Source organism: Triplophysa rosa, linkage group LG9, assembly GCF_024868665.1.
Source record: "Triplophysa rosa linkage group LG9, Trosa_1v2, whole genome shotgun sequence".
NCBI lineage: Eukaryota > Metazoa > Chordata > Actinopteri > Cypriniformes > Nemacheilidae > Triplophysa > Triplophysa rosa.
Window position 1 is genome coordinate 27,389,090 of NC_079898.1, and position 22,377 is coordinate 27,411,466.

The window sequence follows — 22,377 nt, forward strand, 5'->3', positions numbered from 1 at the left end:
GTTTACCCTTCCCCCACACACACACACAGACACACACACACACGCGCGCGCGCGCGCACGCACACATACACGCACAGCAACTACTACAAACTAGGGTTGTCACGGTACCATAAACATGTCTTACGATACTATACCAGCTGAAGTATTTCGATACCAAGTAGTATCACGATGCTGTGCCATATAATTCCAATCTATACAAAAAACTCAGATTTAGATTAAACACTTTGTATTTACTATTGTAAACCGTATTATACTTTGCACTAGAATATGTTGTTGTATTAACTGTAGTAATTGGATAAATTGTAGCAAATACATTTACATTTAGTCATTTGTAAATACTATAAATACTGTAGTATACTTAAATATTTACTATGATACGACTCAAAAAGACTAGTATCTATGAGTTTTAGTAGTTTACTGTAGTAAATACTAAAGTACACTAGATCATTTTTCACGTTGGAACTAATTCAAATGTTGGACAAATTTAATTGATACAGCAGTCTTTATAAAGGGAAATATTAGGCTTACTTTAAATGCAGAACTAAAACGGCCAGTAGGTGGCGTCAATTTTCCACTGAGTTAGTGAATCATTTAACCAACTCGTTCAAATTGCCATTTTGAATCATTATCTTGTCCGAGACATTCAAAACACACATTCATTTTGGAGATAAACACCGCAAAACGGCAGATGTAAGTGTTCAAATAAATATGAATACGCATATGCAACATTAACTACGGTACTACGATACTATCGTTTCAAAAATAGAGAGGCATCGCGGGTATTTTTAAGCTTTAGCATCGCGATGCTACCGTAGCACCGGTACACCGTGCAACCCTACTACAAACATCATGATCGTGACTTTAAGAATCAATGCGGCTGGCAATGCTATGAAGGTATTTCAGTAGCAAAACTTCTAGGCATCTACAACCTCTCAAATCTGTCACTGCAGTTTCAAATCTTCCCGCCTTGACTTTTGCTACTACTTTCGCGATAAACCCGTTGCAAAACTAACTTGTGCACTTGAAAGCTCAGAGGCGAGAGAGAAAGAACGGCTTTTGATGACGTCACGCGGCTGAGCCACACCGCCCCCTAATGGCAAGAAAATCACAATGAAAGGATCTAGGAAATAACAGTTTAAATAATGTTTAAATAACTAAAGCGAAACCATCAGACTTATGTATACTATCATGTATAATTATTCCATGACTTATACTATCTTGTATATGTCACGGTCTGGCAGAAAGAACCCAAGCACAGGCAACAGCAGTGAAGGGGTTAACGGATATATTTATTAATAACAAAACGGAACAAAAAACACCCACAATGGGGGAAAACGAAACTAAGAGATATAAAGAAAACAAAGACTTCCCACGAGGGGGCAAAATAACAAAGACAAAGGGATAAAACTCACAAAAACTCAAAACAGGAACAGGAACACGGGAAGCACATGAACAGGCTAGGAACAGGAACACAACACCATCTAGAACAACGCACATACATAGTACAAAGCACAACGAACGAGCACAGGACAAAGAAACAAGAGGGTGTATATAGGGAACACAAACGAGGGATAACGACACAGGGCAGGTGTGGGTAATCAAACACTTAGGGAAGGATAACGAGGAAACGAGATGGCGGGAACAGAGACGAGACACTGGAAAAACACATGAGGCATAAACATCTCATGGTCTTCCCACATAAAACCCAAGAACTCTGCCCCGATCCCACCACACGACTAGAATTTCATAAACAAGACGGTGGGACCGTGACAGTATAGATATCATTTCGTAATGTATTATAACATGATCATCTGTTGCTGTGGATTCTCTTTCGTGGTGTGAATGACCTGAAGTCTGAAAAACTCACAGGTCGTTAGAGCAGCGTCCGTGTGCATTCATCTCATAAATGTGATCATTCTGATGCGACTTACAGGCAGAGCGAGAGAGAGAGAGAGAGAGACAGAGAGACAGAGAGAGAGAGAGAGACAGAGAGAGAGAGAGAGAGAGAGAGAGAGAGAGACAGACAGAGAGGGAGAGAGAGAGAGAGAGAGAGAGAGAGAGAGAGAGGGAGAGAGAGAGAGAGAGAGAGAGAGAGAGAGAAAACACCCTTCTGGGGTCAGTGGAGAGAGAGAGGCTTATTGAGTGGGCGAGCGATGTGACAATGTTGATTTAGAACTCAACAAGTCTTGCTAATGCGCTAAAGTTCAGTGTGTGTGTGTGTGTGTGTGCGTGCGTGCGTGCGTGCGTGCGTGCGTGTGTGTGTGTGTGTGTGTGTGTGTGTGTGTGTGTCACCGTCAGAACTGCATTCACACTCATTATTAACCTAAAACAACACACTGTAAACATCCAACTTATATACTGTGAGGGTTACAGAACACTGAAAACATCACTAGCACTCTAAATAGCACATTCAAATAGCTAAAGGAAAGGGCGTATGGGTGTGTGGTGTGTGTGGTGATGTGAAAGAAACGTGGACCTGGATCAATATTCCTCTTAAAGAAACATTAACCTTAATCTGGCCAAAACCATAAGGTTAACTTGCTTGTGGACTGCAGCTGACGATAAAGACGCTCACAAACATGACAAAAACACCACCACGAAATGAGTCTATGATTCATATCTTCTGATGAGGAACACATTCAACATGACTGTACATGAACACGCTTACTACACGCCTGCTGTACAAATCAACATAAAACAATGCTTTATCCCGGATCAGATGAGACGCCTGTGAAGGGTTCGGTCTGTGACAGCCAGTAGTGAGGAGGACCTGGAAACAGCGCAGGGTTGCCAGGGGCAACAGTCAAATATACCATTTAGCATTATCTTATTAAAATTTCAGTCTTTTCCACACGCACGCACGCAGGCTTTTAGAACACTTGAAATCTAAAGCATGAGTCACATGGATGAAGAGAGAATCTGGCTTTAAAGAGAATGATTTAAATCACACACATTCTACATCTCACAAACATCATGTATAAAGAGTACAAAACTATAACACAACACCAGTATAAAGTCATGCTAACCAGACATCACATGACATCATCATTAAAGAGTCAGACATGTCTCAAAGAGCAAATGAAACCCGTCTGACACACACACAGATGACAGTAAGTGTTTAACACAGTGTTCAAAGATTAAGTAACCCACTTGGCTTCGCAGGGCTTATTGCTTTAATATCCACATCATCAGTGATCCAGACATCATCTCTCTTTCCTCAGAGAAGTTTGCTCAGGCAGATGATAATCAAATATTCACATATCTGTCATGATCTTATTTTCTATCTAACATGTCAGTCAAATGGTAGATTTCACACAATACTTCAATCACGGTGACATTAAATCACATGAAACATCACATGTGTTCGGCAAGCGGCAACCTTCCGATCTCTCTTGTGAAGACAACACAGAAGTGACTTAAACTGCAATTCATCGACTGGCCACTAGAGACTGGCTCCAAAACAGAGCAGAATCTCATGTTAAAATGCCCAACTTTACAGAAGAAAAACATGTTTACTTACAGCCTGCTACTAAAAATGATATTTGGTATATATAGTCAGTGTTGGGCAAGTTACCTCCAAAATGTAATAAATTATATATTACTAGTTACTGTCATTGAAAATGACACTTCTCCTTTGCCGAGATAATCCATCCAACTCACAGGTGTGGCATATCAAGATGCTGATTAGACAGCATGATTATTGCACAGGTGTGCCACAATAAAAGGCCAGCCTAAGGCACAAACGGCCATCTGGTGAATTACGGTAGAGGTAGAGCCCACTATAATGCAGCCTATAGAGGGTGTGCACGTGTCGTCACTTTCCCACGTGAGCACGCCGGAACGCGCCTGCTTGAGTGGTCAAACACTGGGCAAAATGAATGGTTACAATATCATTAAACACAATTCCAGTGTCTAAGAACACCCGACTCCTTTGTAGGTCATAAGGTAGTCGTAAGGATCACCGTCGAGTCCAACTGCTTGTAGTATCAGCAAATAATTGCATGTTTTAGTCCCGGTTTTTTGTTCCTCCCATTGAACGCAGCCATTTTGCCTTATAGTTTTACCACTCAAGCGAGCGTGTCCCGGCGTGTTCACGTGGGAAAGTGACGTCAATGCATACCCTCTATACCTTTACATCTGGCAAGTAACACAAAACACAACTCATCACTATCACAATGATGACGGGTGGGGAAAGAGACACGAGTGCAAGGATGAATGCACAGCATCTGTAACATCAATATGATCTGGTTTTCACAAAACACCATCATGTGCAAGGTTTGCAAGACGACAATCACGAGAGCCAACAATCTCCCATCAAAACAAGAAGTGCTCAATAGGTCTAGACTGATTTTACTGTTTTACATGTTCAACCCTGTTCAATTCATGCTTTTTGGTTTAAAGCACCTTTATTTATTTATTTATTTATTATATGTCAAAAATCATGAAACTTGTCATCATCCAAAGCAGATATTGAATTGTATACTTCTATCATTCAGGCCTAATGGGCAGATGTGTTTGTGGATGGACAGGTGTAGTGTGACGCAGGTTATCCAGCTCAATACTTCAGTGTTATTATAGATATATTCATGATATCTGATGATGATATATGTTACAGGTTCATTTGATCAGAGACGTGTCACACTTAAGCCATCCGTTTTTCTTTTTTTCATTTCAGCTTCATCGCAGCAAACGATGATAAATTGTTTTTCTGGAGCACTTGTCTTTACTAATTGATATGTCATCAGATGACAATCATACATTCAGTGTTACACAACTACACAAACACACTTAAGAGTAAAGATGATGTTATTTCAGATTTTGTGAAGCCATGTGTCAGAACTTCATAACATCTCCTGAGCTATAAAGAGCACGCAGCGCTGAGAGAGACACTGAGCTACGATCAAACTGAAGATGAATATATAAGCGAAACAAAAGGACAGACGTAATAAATGAAGGTCTGTATGTTTCGTTACCTGCGGAAGCCTCCTGTAATGCAGACGCTGGCTGCTGGATTGACACGGTTGACAGCGTCTTCTACCAGAACCTTCAGCGCTCCGGCCTCCGCTCGACTCACCGGCCGGCTGATGTCATCATAGAACAAGAACCCTTCAAACACATCAAGAGGTTATACTGCAGTGATCCTTCAAAGATAAAAACTCATTTATTCACATTCACTTCAATTTTCCAAACCCCAGTCATTATTTACCTCAAAAACTAGCATGCAAAGTACATGAAGGGAAAGAAATGATTTATGACTTCCATTTGAATCAGTTGAGATGTGTCACTATTTGATTTATTCAAACCTAAAAATGTGTCCTGTAAAACATTGAATATAAAATCAGACAGGCAGAGAAATGATTGGAAACACACAAACACTCGCTGTGACGGAACTCAATGGGCCTCATTCATGAAACACGAGCAGAACGATTTTTTGTGTAAATCGTTCGTAAAGTCGTTTTGACGTAAATTTTTGTATTCATGAAAATGTTCGTACAAAAGAAATGTCCACCTGCTCCATGCCACGTGTAAATAGTGCGTAAAACCGCACGTAATGGTCTCTATTCTTTTAGACAAACTGATGACACTGCATTTTGACGCAGAGCTGGTCATCACTGTCCTTTTTTACACAGCCGTCCAATCACAGTGGAGAAGAGGCGGGACAAACACTACATTGACCAACCATCATACACAACAGTCGAGAAGTTAATATTAAGGGCTACTGCATTTTCATATTAAGTAATATTGTTCGAAATAAGATACTAGTAACAAGTAGGATAACTGTTGCGTATTTTCTAAATCACAGCAACCAACGCATCTCCAGAATAACGCGCAGTGCCAGTAGCGTTTTTTGGCACGGGCGAACCGGGCAGCCGCCCGGGGCGGCATTTTTTCATGATACATGGGGGGCGGCACGAGCAGTTAAAAAATAATAATAATCCTCTGCGCCGCCACCGCGAAGAGGTTTTCTATTATCTATCATTCACTGTGTGGGGAATTGGCAAATTGGCGCCCCTGCTTGCTGAGAAGGTGCCGTGCACAGAAGCTGTGTGAAATGGCTAATAAAAATAGGTAATACAAAACGATTATGTGGTCACCATTAGAGTGTTTTCACGACGCGTCATCAATCAATACTGCTGACTCGTGAGTGAAGTTCAGAGTAGAAAATAATTCATTATACTGCACGTGATGTTACAGCACATGCCTATAGCGATTCTGGGGTGCGATCGACTTGCATTAAAGAGCTTTATTTTCACAGTTATTTCTAATGAAGAATCATTTTTTCTCCAGCAAAATCTGCGATTTCCATTAGGGTCAATAGCAGTGCTTACTTTCAATGGCTCCAACATGGCCGACTTCCGGATTGATGACGCGTCGTGAAAACACTCCATTGGTTTAGTCTTGACTTCTGGTTGTGTTGGGGGGATGGGAAATCTGTTGATTGTCGAGTACCAAATAAACACAGAGATGGACAGGAAAAGGTCAAAGCCATCAGGTGCCCAATTTAGAAAAAAAAGAAAAGAAGAAGAGGTGAAACGAGCAAAAGATAAAGGTATGCAACTACGTTCTCTCTGTATGATTATTACGGTATCCATGTCGTGAATGAAGGGCTAGTGTTAATTGGTGGGTATAACTCCTAAGTTTGTGTTTATTTTTGGCACATTTATGTATATAGTGTATATTTATTTAAGTTCTGATAACTTATACTGTCATATTTTGTGCAGAATTGTGTTCATTGTCTTTTGGCAATGTTGGAGGTGGAGATCGTGCACCTTAAAAAGTGTGTTTCCTGTTGTAATTGCAATAGTTAAATAACTGGATTCTCTTAAGTGTGTTTTTTCAAATGTTCTAATGAAGGATTTGTGCAATTGAGAAATATAATTTTCACTTATGTTGTTATAATAAAATATAACTGTTTGTGCAGAATTTTGTGGTATTTTTTTGGGGGGGCGCTCGAAGGGGGTCTCGCCCAGGGTGTAATTCAATGTAGAACCGCCACTGGTCGTTTTCAGAAGAGCACCAGGTATTATTATTTCAGCTGGCTAAAAACGCTTTGGTGGACACAGTTTAATTGATTAATTTATTGGTAAGCATATAGCCTATTAGTCTATTTTGCATTTGTGCAATATAATGTAGCCAAACCAGAGAATGAAGTCCACAGGATTCCAGCATTCCGAGATACGTCATTTGTGTAGCAGTAATTCATAGGCGGGGATTATGCTCATTTTGAATGAGCGTGCACGCGCGCCCTGTTCACGAATGATTGGAACTCATTAACGTACACACATTTTACTACGAAATCTGACGTTTACGAAGTATTTGTGAATCCGTATGAAAGTATACGGGTAGGTCTGTTTTACGTGCAAATTACTCAGAGTTTACTCATATATTTACGAATGTTTCATGAATGAGGCCCATTGTTGTTGTGATCCCGGTCACGTGAGTTCTCTTCCTGTCACTATGTCTGTTTGTTTTGTGTCTACGTTATTTGCCCCACCTTCGTGTCTCCCTGTTAGGCTTTTCCCTCACCGGTTTCTCATCACCTCTTCACCCTGTTCACCTGTAGATGTTTCCGACCATCATTATCATCGCTTTCTCTAATTCCCCCGCCACCTGTGGCTTGTTAGGTTTTCCTATTTAGTCCCTCTTGTTCTCCTGTCTTGTGTCGGACCGTTTCAGTGTAAACTCTCTGATCAGAAATCTCTGCCATAGCGGCTTTTGTTTTCTTGTGCTTTATGCATCCCTGTCTTGTTATGTAGTCTTCGTAAGAATCCAGTATTACTCAGTGTCTTAGCTTAATTCTTGTTCGTGTTTTTTCCCAGTTGTTTGGTCCTGTTTTATCTTTCTACTTCTTCCAGTTCCCGTTGGCGTCCCGGCTTGCTCCACTCTCCACCCGCTGACACCTCACCTATCCGCAGACGTTTGCCCTCAGGCGGAGCCTCTTCTGAGGTCCTGAGCCATCCTTCGGCTGGGCACCTTCTCTCTCGTCCCGAGAGTTTCTCCAGTCCTTACGCCTCTCCTGTGGTGGTCAACCATCTCTGCGGCGCAGCTCGTGCCTCACTGGAATTCCTGAGACATCTACGAACTGTTGCTTCCGTTTGCGCCTAAGGATTCTCTGAGGCTGTTACGAACTGAGTTATTGTCTCATTGGCCCTCTCTCTTGGACTAAAAAGTATTTCGTAGCCTACGCTCTGTGGTTGGTGTGTGTCTAAATAAACACTTTCATTTTTTCCCTGCAATTGAGTCGACTTACCTTGTGTATCATGACAGAACGGTCCGACCATCTACAAGACTCAGCAGGGACGGATCCTTTGAGAATGGCGTTACAGCAGCAAGGCGCCATGTTGGGGCACCAGGCCTCTCTTCTGAATGCTGCCACACAGGACGTCGAGGTACTCAACGCCCAGGTGGCGGAGCTGCTTCTCCAGGTTACTGATCTACGCCGCGCGGCCGCCAGCCCACAGATTCTCACTCACTCCCTCGAGCCGGAACCACACGCCAACAACCCACCACTCTATGATGGAGATTCTAGTTCATGTCGAGCATTTCTGTCGCAATGTGCCCTAGTATTCTCGCTCCAGCCTCGCCGCTATGCCACCGAGGAGGCAAGGGTGGCGTATGTGCTGACATTGCTCACTGGACAAGCACGCGAGTGGGGCGTGGCCGTTTGGGAGGCTCGCGCTCCCTGTTGTCAGTCCTTCGGGGCTTTCCGTGCTGAGATGTCGAGCCTTTTTGATCGTTCGGCTCGAGGAGATGAAGCGGCTGCTCAACTTTCACGTCTCTCTCAAGGAAGGAAGTCTACTACGGAGTATTCTATTCAGTTTCAAACGTTAGTGGCTGCGTGCGACTGGAACGAGGGGGCGTTACGGTCACGTTTTCTGGATGGGCTCAACAACGCCATTTCAGATGAGATCGCTACCCTGGATCCTCCTCGAGATTTGGAGGGTCTCACCAACATGTGTCTTAGGGTGGAGAGTCGTTTTAATGCCCGCCGCCGCCGACGTCCATCACCTTCATCTTGGCGGGTCCGGGATGCCAACACATCCCACACCTTGGGCAGTGCTCCATCGGAGGCTGAACCTATGCAGCTGGGTCGTTCACGTCTCTCTCCTGTTCAGAAGCAAGAACGCTTGTACCTGGGATTATGCTTCTACTGTGGCAAGCCCGATCATCAAGCATTGCATTGTCCGTTAAAAGCTCGCGCCCACCCGTAGTACGGGAAGTTCGAGTGGGCGCCATCTCTGCATCCCTTCAGTCTTCCCGCACCCAGCTGCCGTTTCGTCTGACCTTCAATGGAGTCTCCCATACTGGCCAAGCCTTCTTGGACTCTGGCGCAGAAGGAAACTTCATTGATGTCACCATGGCTAGCAAATGGGGAATACCAGCCATTCCTCTCTCTCATTCCATCTCAGTCTGGACGCTAGCGGGGCAGCCTTTCACCTCCATCACTCACGTCACTCCTCACGTAAGCCTTTTCCTTTCTGGTAACCATTGTGAGCGATTAAAGCTGTACATCCTCGATTCCCCTAATACTCCCATCATATTAGGGCATCCTTGGTTGTCTCAGCATAATCCTCACGTGGATTGGGTCACTAATTCTGTTTTAGCTTGGAGTTCTTCTTGTCTTGTGTCATGTCTTGGTCCTGCTCCTTCTCCTGTCTCTGTGTCCCCTGTGTTTCAGGTTGAGGCTACCGATTTGGCCGGGGTCCCGGAGGAGTACCATGATCTTCGGTCCGTGTTCAGCAGGTCGCGAGCCACCTCCCTTCCTCCGCATCGCCCCTACGACTGTGCTATTGACCTCCTCCCAGGCACTTCTCCGCCCCGGGGTCGACTATTTTCCCTTTCTGCCCCTGAGAGAGAGGCCATGGACAAGTATATTTATGAATCCTTGCAAGCTGGGCTCATCCGCCATTCCTCTTCGCCGGCCGGTGCGGGTTTCTTCTTTGTACAAAAGAAGGATGGCTCCCTGCGGCCCTGTATAGATTATCGAGGTTTGAATGAGATTACGGTCAAGAATAAGTACCCCTTACCTCTCATGTCTTCTGCCTTTGAACTGTTACAGGGAGCTCGGGTCTTTACTAAACTAGACCTTCGTAACGCCTATCACCTGGTCCGCATTCGCGAAGGGGACGAGTGGAAGACGGCATTCAATACACCTTCGGGACATTACGAGTATTTGGTACTCCCTTTTGGTTTGACCAATGCTCCTGCTGTCTTCCAGGGCCTTATTAATGATGTTTTGGGTGACATGCTTAATCGCTTTGTCTTTGTGTATCTGGACGACATTCTTATTTTTTCCCCATCTCTCCAGGAACACACTCGAAACGTTCGGGAGGTTCTCCAGCGACTACTCGAAAATCAACTCTTTGTTAAGGCGGAGAAGTGCGAATTCCATGCCGATACTGTTTCGTTCCTTGGCCACATCATTTCTCCTAGGGGTATTGAACCAGACCCTGCTAAGATTAAGGCCGTCGCCGAATGGTCCACTCCCGACTCTCGTAAGGCCTTACAGCGGTTCCTGGGTTTCGCCAATTTCTACCGGCGATTTATCCGGGGCTTCGGCCAGGTGGCTGCGCCGCTCACAGCATTGACCTCCATCAAGGTCCCGTTCAGATGGAATCCTCAAGCGCAGGTAGCCTTTGATAATCTTAAATCCCGTTTTGTCTCTGCACCTGTGCTTTGTCTTCCAGATCCTGAACGGCAATTTATTGTTGAGGTCGATGCTTCCGATGTCGGGATAGGCGCGGTCTTATCTCAGCGCTCCGGCGGTGATGGTAAGGTGCACCCTTGTGCATTTTACTCTCATCGTCTCAGTCCTGCTGAACGGAACTACGATATCGGTAATCGAGAGTTGCTGGCGGTTCGTCTGGCCTTGGGAGAGTGGCGTCACTGGTTGGAGGGATCAGCGCAGCCCTTCTTGGTCTGGACGGATCATAAGAATCTGGAGTATGTCCGTTCAGCCAAGAGGTTGAGCTCGCGGCAGGCTCGCTGGGCACTCTTCTTTGGTCGGTTCAACTTCACCATCTCGTACCGGCCTGGGTCGAAGAATGTAAAACCCGATGCGCTCTCTCGCATGTTTGAGACTCCTGGGGAGGAACCTTCGGCCGATGCCATCCTTCCCAAGAGAATGGTGGTCGGGGCCATTACCTGGGAGCTCGAGCGACGAGTAGTAGAGGCCGGTCGAGAGGTGCAAGTGCCGGAGGAGTGTCCGACGGGCAGGCTGTTCGTGCCGGCTGCGCTGCGTCCTGACGTCCTTCAGTGGTGTCATTCGTCCAGGTTAACGGGCCATCCAGGGGTTCGGGGAACCTTGGCTTCCGTTCGGCAAAGGTTTTGGTGGCCTGCCTTCGCCGCCGACGTCAGACAGTTCGTGTTGGCTTGCCCAGTATGTGCTCAATGTAAGCCGTCCCACCGCCCACCGGCTGGTCTACTTCATCCTCTTCCCATCCCCTCCCGCCCTTGGTCACACATTGCTATGGACTTTGTTACTGGCCTTCCTCCGTCGGGTGGTAACACCGTCGTCCTCACGGTGGTGGATCGCTTCTCCAAGGCGGTCCATTTTGTTCCCTTGCCCAAACTTCCCTCCGCCCGGGAGATGTCTCAACTGTTGGTGGACCACGTCTTCCGTCTCCACGGTCTCCCGGTTGACGTCGTGTCCGATAGGGGTCCTCAGTTCACCTCCCGGTTCTGGAAAGAGTTCTGCAGACAGATCGGGGCCTCCGTGAGTCTGTCTTCAGGTTTTCACCCCCAGTCCAATGGGCAGTGCGAGCGAGCCAACCAGGATCTCGAAAGGAGACTCCGCTGTCTGACGTCCCACAATCCCAGCTCCTGGAGCCAACAGCTCTCGTGGGTCGAGTACGCCCACAACTCTTCACCCGTCTCTTCGTCAGGTATGTCCCCATTCGAATGTTCGCTAGGTTATCAACCTCCCTTGTTTCCCTCGCAGGAACTCGATGCTGCGGTCCCTTCAGCTCTGGCATTCGTCCGGCGTTGCCGTCGCACCTGGACGAGAGCCAGAGAGGTTTTGGCCCGAACCTCAGAAAGGACCAAGGCAGCGGCCGATCGGCACCGGTCCTCTCCCCCAGCCTACGTGTGTGGTCAACGAGTATGGCTCTCCACCAATGACCTGCCTCTCAGGGTGCCTTCTCGTAAACTAGCACCCAGGTTCATTGGGCCATACCGCATCACTAAGGTGGTGAATCCGGTGGCTGTTCGGCTCAAACTTCCCCCCAATCTTGGTCGAATTCACCCTGTTTTCCATGTTTCCAGGGTTAAGTCTGCTGTCACTTCCCCTCTCAACCCTGCCAGTAGCCGTCCCACTCCCCCTCCCCCTCGTTTGGTGGACGGTTCTCCTGCATACACCGTCAGAAGATTGGTGGATGTACGCCGCCGTGGTAGGGGCTTTCAGTACTTAGTGGACTGGGAGGGTTATGGTACAGAGGAGAGGTGTTGGGTGCCGTCTCGTGACATCTTGGATAGGTCGTTGATCGTGGACTTCTACCGGAGACGAGGTGAGCCCCCTCCCTAGCGCCCGGTGGGCGCCGGTGGGGGGGAGGGTACTGTTGTGATCCCGGTCACGTGGGTTCTCTTCCTGTCACTATGTCTGTTTGTTTTGTGTCTACGTTATTTGCCCCACCTTCGTGTCTCCCTGTTAGGCTTTTCCCTCACCGGTTTCTCATCACCTCTTCACCCTGTTCACCTGTAGATGTTTCCGACCATCATTATCATCGCTTTCTCTAATTCCCCCGCCACCTGTGGCTTGTTAGGTTTTCCTATTTAGTCCCTCTTGTTCTCCTGTCTTGTGTCGGACCGTTTCAGTGTAAACTCTCTGATCAGAAATCTCTGCCATAGCGGCTTTTGTTTTCTTGTGCTTTATGCATCCCTGTCTTGTTATGTAGTCTTCGTAAGAATCTAGTATTACTCAGTGTCTTAGCTTAATTCTTGTTCGTGTTTTTTCCCAGTTGTTTGGTCCTGTTTTATCTTTCTACTTCTTCCAGTTCCCGTTGGCGTCCCGGCTTGCTCCACTCTCCACCCGCTGACACCTCACCTATCCGCAGACGTTTGCCCTCAGGCTGAGCCTCTTCTGAGGTCCTGAGCCATCCTTCGGCTGGGCACCTTCTCTCTCGTCCCGAGAGTTTCTCCAGTCCTTACGCCTCTCCTGTGGTGGTCAACCATCTCTGCGGCGCAGCTCGTGCCTCACTGGAATTCCTGAGACATCTACGAACTGTTGCTTCCGTTTGCGCCTAAGGATTCTCTGAGGCTGTTACGAACTGAGTTATTGTCTCATTGGCCCTCTCTCTTGGACTAAAAAGTATTTCGTAGCCTACGCTCTGTGGTTGGTGTGTGTCTAAATAAACACTTTCATTTTTTCCCTGCAATTGAGTCGACTTACCTTGTGTATCATGACACATTGTGTGTAACTGTTCTGAGATCAGCAGGATATAAATGAGCGTCTGAAGATGACGGCCTGCCCTGCTGCTGACAAACACCACAGAAGAATCTCATTAACCTGAAATCTAACATCCTAAACCATCTGTCATGACCACTGGAGGTGTGGCGGGGAAAGGTCAGACAGAGGAGTGGCTTTAAAAGACAACAATAACTCTTCATCATCATCACCATTCATAACAGACACGACAGCACAATGTGAATGCAAACAAACTTCTGGAGAGAACAACATTAAACATTCACTCCCAGAGGACACAACAACAACATCACTCAGGAACAGACATGAGCGTCTGATGTCATGATGGCTTAGTTACCTGCCGTCTGCATGCGGTTGAGTCTGATGCTGGGATCAGACAGAATCTGTTCAAGTGTTCTCAGTCCTCTGCTGAACCAGTTCTCCGCTGTTCTGAGTCCAACACCAAAGACACTGTTAAACAACTGACACACAAACCTCATCATCACCACACACGAACACTGAGACGTGCACCTTCATCTCATGATTTACTTCATTCACCTTCAGAGTCTGATATCGCTCGTCCTTCAGGACCTCTTCAGCTTTGGAGGATCTTCCACATTCAAACATCTCCTGTGAAATAAAGAAGACATGAAAGATGATGACTGGAGTCCTTGACAAACCCCATGAATGACTCTGTTGATTTAAGCATTGGTTAAATCAGTGCTCTCCGATGTGGGCTCAACAATAAGAGCTGCACATGAATGACGCTCGCGACTAAACCCATCGGCGAGTGCTGCATCGACATGAACGTTTATCATTCGAACGTGTTTCTATGCTTTGCCCATGTAAATATATTCAAGTGCAAAAACATGTAAAAGAGAACTCAATTTGAGCCCTGTGAGCTTGACAAGATGTGCGTGCTGTTGTAACGGTTACAAACCTGTTACCATGTTTTCTTCTGGTTTTCATGTTTTTTTGTAATTTCACTACACGCCATGGGGGGGGGGGGGCAGTAGCTAGCTATACTCTCAGGTTGAAAAGGGGTAGCGGGAGTAGAGTAAGTCAGGTTGTAATGGAGGAAGTGAGCGTGGCTGATGGCCCCAAACAAACATTTGTCCTGATTGGGAAACTTTGTGTTTTGATGCTCAAGCTGAAGTAAGCAATGTTTATATAATCGACATGTGTAGTGACTTATGTGTGTATATTTAGTTTCTTAATGTGGTTTATTTGGATTTCATTTGTAGAAGGACTCCACAGTTTGGTGGGAAATATATTCCTTCTGTCTTGTAAGCCTATGTTTTAACCCATATCAGCAAAGCCGATGTGAAGGGTTTAAAGACTGTGAGCTATGAACTGTGAACACTTCTGAGGAACCATGATTACGAACTGAAATTCTTGCTAACAGCATGTCTGGAAATACACTAAGGAATACAGCTACACTGGGAGCGTTTTTGGATTACTCGCTTGGTTTTTGGGATTTTACGAACTTTGACTCATCTACCGCTGTGAACGGACGATCGTTAACGTGACATCTGTTTTATTTATGCTGTTTACGCGGTAATACAAGCATTGGTTAGTGACCCCTCCCTAAAAACAGATATATAAGCAAAGCTCTATAGAAAGAGAGCGGCGGTTACACTGTGCGCAGACATGTCAAATGCAAAGACGCTCAAAAATTCTAAAAAAAAAAAAGACATTTTTATCCGACAAGAAGATGTGCGCAATTCAATACGATAGAAACACATTTACTGAATAAATTCCTTGATATGCATCCCAAAATGAATGTGCTTTTCCTTAATTGACGGCATAACTGACTAACCAACGGTCCGGTCTCATGGACACCATCTGGAATGTTGTTCTCAAGTGGTTTGGTGTGACCTCTCATAACAGTCTTACACAGCGTTGCTAAAGAGCAGACATTCACCTCCAAAAGCCGTGTTTATTGTGTTCCATCTGAGCAGCAAATCATTCATAATGTTGAGCATATTTTTGAAATAAGACAACCTACAGTTATTCCTTTGCAGAAAACTACATCTGCGCCAGATTATAAAGCAGGTCGGTGTTTGTTCTCTTTGGAAACAGTGCTTAATAGCAAATGATTTGTGTAGTAATTCTGTATGAGCGAATTCAAGTTCAAAACGTTTCAACCTTGTGGATAATGTTACCAGACCGGCAGAAAATGTTAACCAAAAATGTTTTAATACGTTGGTCTCTATTAAAGACCATTTATGCATATATTGACTATATTATGATTTCTTTGTAGGCCCCTACATATAAGTTGGTTTACGTGGTAGAAATAAGTTGTTCTGTACTAACGCGCAGTTTCCACGTTATTACTAAACAGATAAATGTATCTTGCAGTCCAGGTGATGTCGGTATGTACATTAACGAAGATTTTGAACAAATATCATATGTAATATTGGTTAAACAATGTGAATGGTGCTCTGGCGAGACGGGTCACAGAATCCACTGCGCTTGAGTGGGGTTTAGCGGACAGCTTCTGTTCAGAATAAGTAATGGCGTCAGGAGCGCGTGGTTTGAGTCGGAGCTCTTTCAAATTTATTCTTAATACATCGTTTATTCTTGTTATATCTTAAGACTTGTGTTTTAAATTGTTATCCTCCGAGGGTAAAACATATCCTTAAATATATCCCATACCAAAATCGTATTTAAACGCACAGATAATTTATTTTTATCGGATCACTCGCTATTAGCCTCAGGCTGTTAGCATTCCCAGCCTGCCTGCTTACTGCTTAACACACTGTTCTCATTATTAAATCACTGATGGCTAATGTTTCAGATGTGTCTGTACCTCTGTGTGCAGATGAGGAAACGATCGCACTTCAGTCGGAACTGGAGGCTGTGGAGAAGCAGATCCAGGATCTACTAGAGAAGCAGTCACGGCTGCGAGAACGAAAAACGGCGCTGGAAACATCCAGAGCCGACGCTCGCAAATCCGCGGTAAGTTTTCATCGCGATTTTAATACTCCTTCCACTTCTACTCCGCGTGTTTCTCTGCACAGAGCCCAGGCTTCGAGAACACGGTCAGCCCAAATGAACTTCACTCCTGCACCGGCACACCCACGGCGAAAGGCGCGAGCCAGGACTGGAGCGATGACCCAACCGCCGCCACCGGTCTTCGAGATCCCGACCAGGAACCGCTTTGCCGCCCTCTGCGAGACGGAATGCAACGCTGTGGTCATCGGAGACTCAATCGTCCGGAACGTACGCGCTTCCTCCACTAAAGGTAAGGTGCGCACTCATTGTTTTCCTGGCGCCCGTGTTCTTGATGTCTCTGCGCAGGTACCTGCGATCCTGAAGGACGATGCTAACGTCGGAGCTGTCGTGCTGCACGCGGGGGTGAATGACGTCAGGATGAGGCAGTCGGAGATCCTGAAGAGGGACTTCAGGAGTCTGATCGAGACGGTACGCAACGCATCGCCCACGGCGAGGATCATCGTATCAGGGCCGCTTCCTACCTACCGACGAGGGAATGAAAAGTTCAGTAGACTATTTGCTCTAAATAAATGGTTGATGTCATGGTGTATTGAACAGAAGCTGCTCTTTGTTGATAATTTTGATCTGTTCTGGGAGCGACCTAGGCTCTTCCGCCCTGACGGCCTGCACCCCAGCAGCATCGGAGCGGTTCTTCTGTCTGACAACATCTCAAAGACGCTACGCACCGCTTGACTACGTCTCCCAGCGGTAAGTCAAAACTTTAACCATAGTCTGTGTTCCTCCCACTCATCTGTTATAAATGTTACTGCTTCCAAATGCATAGAGACTGTGTCTGTCCCCCGAATAATACTACAAAATAACAAAATAGCCAAATCTCAGAGAAAAAATCTAATCGTGATTAAACCTGAGGACAATGTAATAAACGACCAAAACAAACTCATAAAGTTCGGCCTACTAAATATTAGATCACTAAATTCAAAAGCAGTTATTGTAAATGAAATGATCACAGACAACAATTTTGATATGCTTTGCCTTACCGAAACCTGGCTTAAACCAAATGATTATTACGGTCTAAATGAGTGTACACCACCAAGCTACTGTTATATGCATGAGCCACGTGCGGTTGGTCGAGGTGGCGGTGTCGCAACAATTTTTAGAGACTTTCTTACTGTAACTCAGAGAACGGAGCATAAATTTAAATCATTTGAAGTGCTTGCGTTGAACATAATTGTTCCAATTGACAGTAAAAAACCATTGCTTTCTTGTACGTTGGCTACAGTGTATAGACCCCCTGGTCCCTACACTGATTTTCTGAAAGAGTTTGCGGACTTCCTATCGGACCTATTGGTTAACGTTGATAAAGTACTAATTGTCGGAGACTTTAATATCCACGTAGATAGTGCTAACGATGCATTAGCAGTGGCGTTTACAGAGCTATTACACTCTTTTGGAGTAACACAACACATCAATGGACCCACTCATCGATTTAATCATACACTAGACTTGATTATATCTCACGGAGCCGATCTAACCAATATAGATATTATACCTCAAAGCGACGATGTCACTGATCACTATCTTATAACATGTACACTGCGCACTGCAGAAATCAGCCGTTTAACTCGTTATCGACAGGGTAGAACAATTACCTCGACTACTAAAGATAGTTTCACAAAGAGCTTGCCAGATCTGACTCCTTTAATAACCATACCAATAAATATAGAATCGCTCGATGACATGACCAGCAAATTGGGCACTATTTTCTCTAATACATTAGAAGCTGTCGCACCTATGAAGTCAAAAAAGATTAATGAGAAAAACGCAGCACCATGGTACAATAGCACCACTCGCGCCCTTAAAAGAGAAACACGTAAACTGGAGCGCAAATGGAAACAAACCCAATTAGAGGTCTTTAAAATTGCGTGGAAAGAGAGTGCAAACTGTTATAAAAAGGCACTAAAAGCAGCAAAGGCTGAGCACCTCCGTAACCTCATAGAAACTAACAAAAACAATCCAAGGTTTTTATTTAGTACAGTTGCTAAACTAACAAATAAACAGACTTCACCTGACCTGGGTATTCCGCCGCACCTTGGTAGCAATGATTTCATGAATTTTTTTACAGAGAAAATCGAAAACATACGAGACAAAATAGTAAAAACTCAACCTCCAAGTCTGTCCTATAAATTAGTACCAACCATCGCCCCAAAAGAAAGGCTACAGTGTTTTTCACCTATAAAACAGGAAGATTTAATTAAACTTATTGCAACATCTAAACCTACAACTTGCTTATTAGACCCCATACCAACTAAATTATTAAAAGAGTTATTACCCGTTGCAATTGAGCCCATTTATAACATTATCAACTCGTCAATTAATCTAGGCCATGTCCCAGGACCCTTTAAACTGGCCGTCATTAAGCCTCTTATCAAGAAACCAAACTTAGACCCCAATGAACTAGGAAACTATAGACCGATTTCAAATCTCCCTTACCTGTCTAAAATACTAGAAAAAGTAGTGTCCACTCAGTTGTGCTCTTTCTTACAAAATAATGACATACACGAAAAATTCCAGTCAGGCTTTAGACCGCATCATAGTACTGAAACTGCGCTCGTTAAAATTACAAACGACCTGCTTATAGCATCAGATAAAGGTAACATCTCACTCCTAGTCCTGCTCGACCTTAGTGCTGCGTTCGATACTGTAGACCATAAAATACTTCTAGATCGCTTACACAATTATACCGGTATTCAGGGACAGGCACTACAATGGTTCAGATCTTACTTATCAGACAGACATCAATTTGTCCATTTAAATGGGGAATCATCAAATCTAACGCAAGTAAATTATGGATTACCTCAGGGATCGGTTTTAGGACCCTTGCTATTCTCCATATACATGCTGCCCCTTGGAAACATTATTAGAAAACATGGAATTAGCTTCCACTGTTATGCAGATGATACTCAGCTATATATCTCATCAAGACCAGATGATTCCTTCCAACTATCCAAATTGGCAGAGTGCATCGACGATATAAAGCATTGGATGACTTGTAATTTCCTTCTTTTAAATTCTAATAAAACAGAAATATTACTTATCGGACCAAAGACACGTGAGCAGAATATTTCGGATTATGACCTGCAAATTGAAGGCTGCACTGTTACTCCAACAAATACAGTTAAAGACCTTGGCGTTATATTAGACAGCAACCTGTCATTTAAAAATCACATCTCAAATGTCACAAAAACAGCCTTCTTCCACCTTAGAAATGTTGCCAAATTGCGAAATATTTTATGTGTGGCTGACGCAGAGAAGCTTATTCATGCATTTGTGACCTCAAGACTTGACTACTGTAATGCACTGCTTAGTGGTTGTCCTGCAGCATCAATAAACAAACTACAGTTAGTTCAGAATGCAGCTGCCAGAGTTCTAACCAGGTCCAGAAAATACGATCACATAACCCCAATGTTATCAACCCTTCACTGGTTACCCATTAAGTATCGTATTGACTTTAAAGTTCTTTTAATTACTTATAAAGCCTTAAACGGTTTAGCCCCTACCTACATAACAGAGCTTCTACCACACTACAACCCATCACGCTCTCTAAGATCTCAAAACTCCAGACTTTTGATAACACCTAGAATAACTAAATCCACCAAAGGGGGTAGAGCTTTCTCATACGTAGCACCTAAACTCTGGAATAGCCTCCCCGATACTATTCGAGGGTCAGACACACTCTCCCAATTTAAATCTAGATTAAAGACACATCTTTTCAGCCAAGCATTCACTAATACATAGCTAATGAACAGCAGCTACGCTAATTATTCTCTTTCTGTTTCTGCCCTCGCCTCGGGATGCCCATCCCGAGGTAGGGAGAGATTCCGCCAGGCCCAGATGAACGTCATATGCCCATCCACAACTAGAGATTACGCCAGCTACATCGGAAAATCCCGTGCCATCCTCCTGCGAGAGCCTGCGGACTGACTGACCATCCAGCTCCATCCAAGGCAATTCCATCACCACCCAAGAAAAAGGCGACCATCTGGCCGGCCCAGCTCAGACAATTCCATCCCCAACCGAGAGCAAAGACGGACTACCTGTCACATAAATGCTAAATTTACAATACTTGGTATTTAATGCTAAACTTACATCACACGACAGCAGTTTGAAGTTATGGCTGCACTCAGTGACTTTGATTGGAGGTAGCTGGGTGGGTGTTGTAGGGAGTGGGGGGGCTTGTTGGTTGTGGTTCGGGGCGTTTCATTTGTTGGGACTGTGTGGGTCTGGTCTGGTTGGTCTTGTTTTGTGGTCGATGTCGGACAACAGAGGAATAAAGTTAATTATGCCATTACTACTTTTCCCTGGTTGTTCCTCTGTTGTCTGTTGTTGATCGCGGAATGAGACCGGGTTGGACCTGCACGGTTTCGGCGGGTGGGGCTTCCTGGGTCGCGGCTCGTGGGCTCTCCCTGTTCTTCGTGGACGTTGCTCGGTGGCTTTGGTCGGGGTCACTGAGTGCAGCCATGACACGTCAGAGGAGATCTGGCCCTCCCGGCTGAGCCTGGTTTCTCCCGAGGTTTTTTTTTCTCCATTATTCAGCATTGGAGTTTGGGTTCCTCGCCACAGCAGAGCAGTGCAGTGTTGGCTTGCTCACCGGGAGACTGCATTTATTTATTTATTTATTTATTCATTTATTTATTAGATATTATTTATTATAATGATCTTGCTTGGTCTATAAACACCATGCACTGTGCTGTGTTTTACCTTTCTGTGTTTTTCTTATTTGCTCCTGTAAAGCTGCTTTGGAACAATGCACATTGTGAAAAGCGCTATATAAATAAAAAATTGAATAACGTGATGACATAATGGCCCTGCTGGCCCCGATTTAACAAATGTGAACAGTTCAAAACAAAACGCACGTGTAACAGTATGCTGGATCCGTGTATTAGCTCTTAAAGTGAAGGTAAGATTAATGTCTAATTTAATTTAAAGTGATTAATGATCAAATGTAAAAAATGATCATTTAACCGCTCTAATACACTATTCTGTGAAAGGCTATGGTGGTATAACTAAGGTGAAATTGACTGTAACAAAAAACATAAACCTTAAAGTTAAGTATAACAAAAATAATGCATCACACAGTTTAAGGTTTGAAAGTGTTTTCTCATTATATCCAACAACTAGCCCTCTGGATGATCTATCTCTTCTCGCTTAGAAAAAGGCCGGAGACCCCTGGGTTACAGAACACTGTTTGCTTTCAGATGCTGAAAAACATTTAATGCCTTCACTATTTAAAATGGGTTTTGTTTTGTGTATATATTTCATGGCGTCTCCTAATGAATGAGGTCACACAAACTCTCACTCTTGTTGTCGCCCTGATTCTCACCGGATCCTCAAGATGTTGCCCAATTACATTTTTTGGGTCACTACACACTACTCAATAAATGATGACAACATTGTTTTTGCATTTTTAGGGCAATATGTACATTTTAAAACGGCCAGATAGTTTTGAAAATAACCTCATGAGATGATGCAATACTCTGTATTTCTATTGAGAATGGATCTTCAGTCAGTCTAACAAACATACATGTCATCCCGTGACAGCAGCATGATAATATAATAGATTCTCTGCTGTCAAACACACTTCATCTCAAACTCTCTCCATCAAACTAAACCTTTATGTTACACATCACACAGAACTTACTTTTCAAGTCTTTGTTTTGCATTTCTCAAAAGTGTGTTTCATTATTCTCATTTTTTCACATTACAATAATGAGATTATGCGTAGGTTGAAAAATGGTGCTGAACACAATTTCTTTTATGTTCTTGTCTGTTTTCATAAGATTCGCACACATATACAGTTTCAATAACAAACTCTGTTTGTAAATGTATTGAAAACCTCAGTGCAGATGAGCGTACCCTGAGAGAGAGAGAGAAAGAGAGAGAGAGACACAGAGAGAGAGAGAGAGAAAGAGAGAGAGAGAGAGAGAGAGAGAGAGAGACAGAGAGAGAGAGAGAGAGAGAGA

The 22,377-nt window shown here is 44.4% G+C and overlaps 1 protein-coding gene across 1 annotated transcript in view; it reads right to left on the reverse strand.

Moving 5' to 3' along the window:
- Positions 1-4,969: 4,969 nt before the first annotated feature.
- Positions 4,970-22,377, reverse strand: part of dntt (deoxynucleotidyltransferase, terminal) — a 30,887-nt gene continuing 13,479 nt past the window's right edge. The window contains exons 4-6 of the mRNA XM_057341368.1: positions 13,958-14,092; positions 13,758-13,881; positions 4,970-5,106 (exon numbers count right to left, since the gene is read on the reverse strand). Of these exons, the coding sequence (XP_057197351.1) occupies positions 4,970-5,106; positions 13,758-13,881; positions 13,958-14,092 (396 nt within the window). The remainder of the gene's footprint in view (positions 5,107-13,757; positions 13,882-13,957; positions 14,093-22,377) is intronic.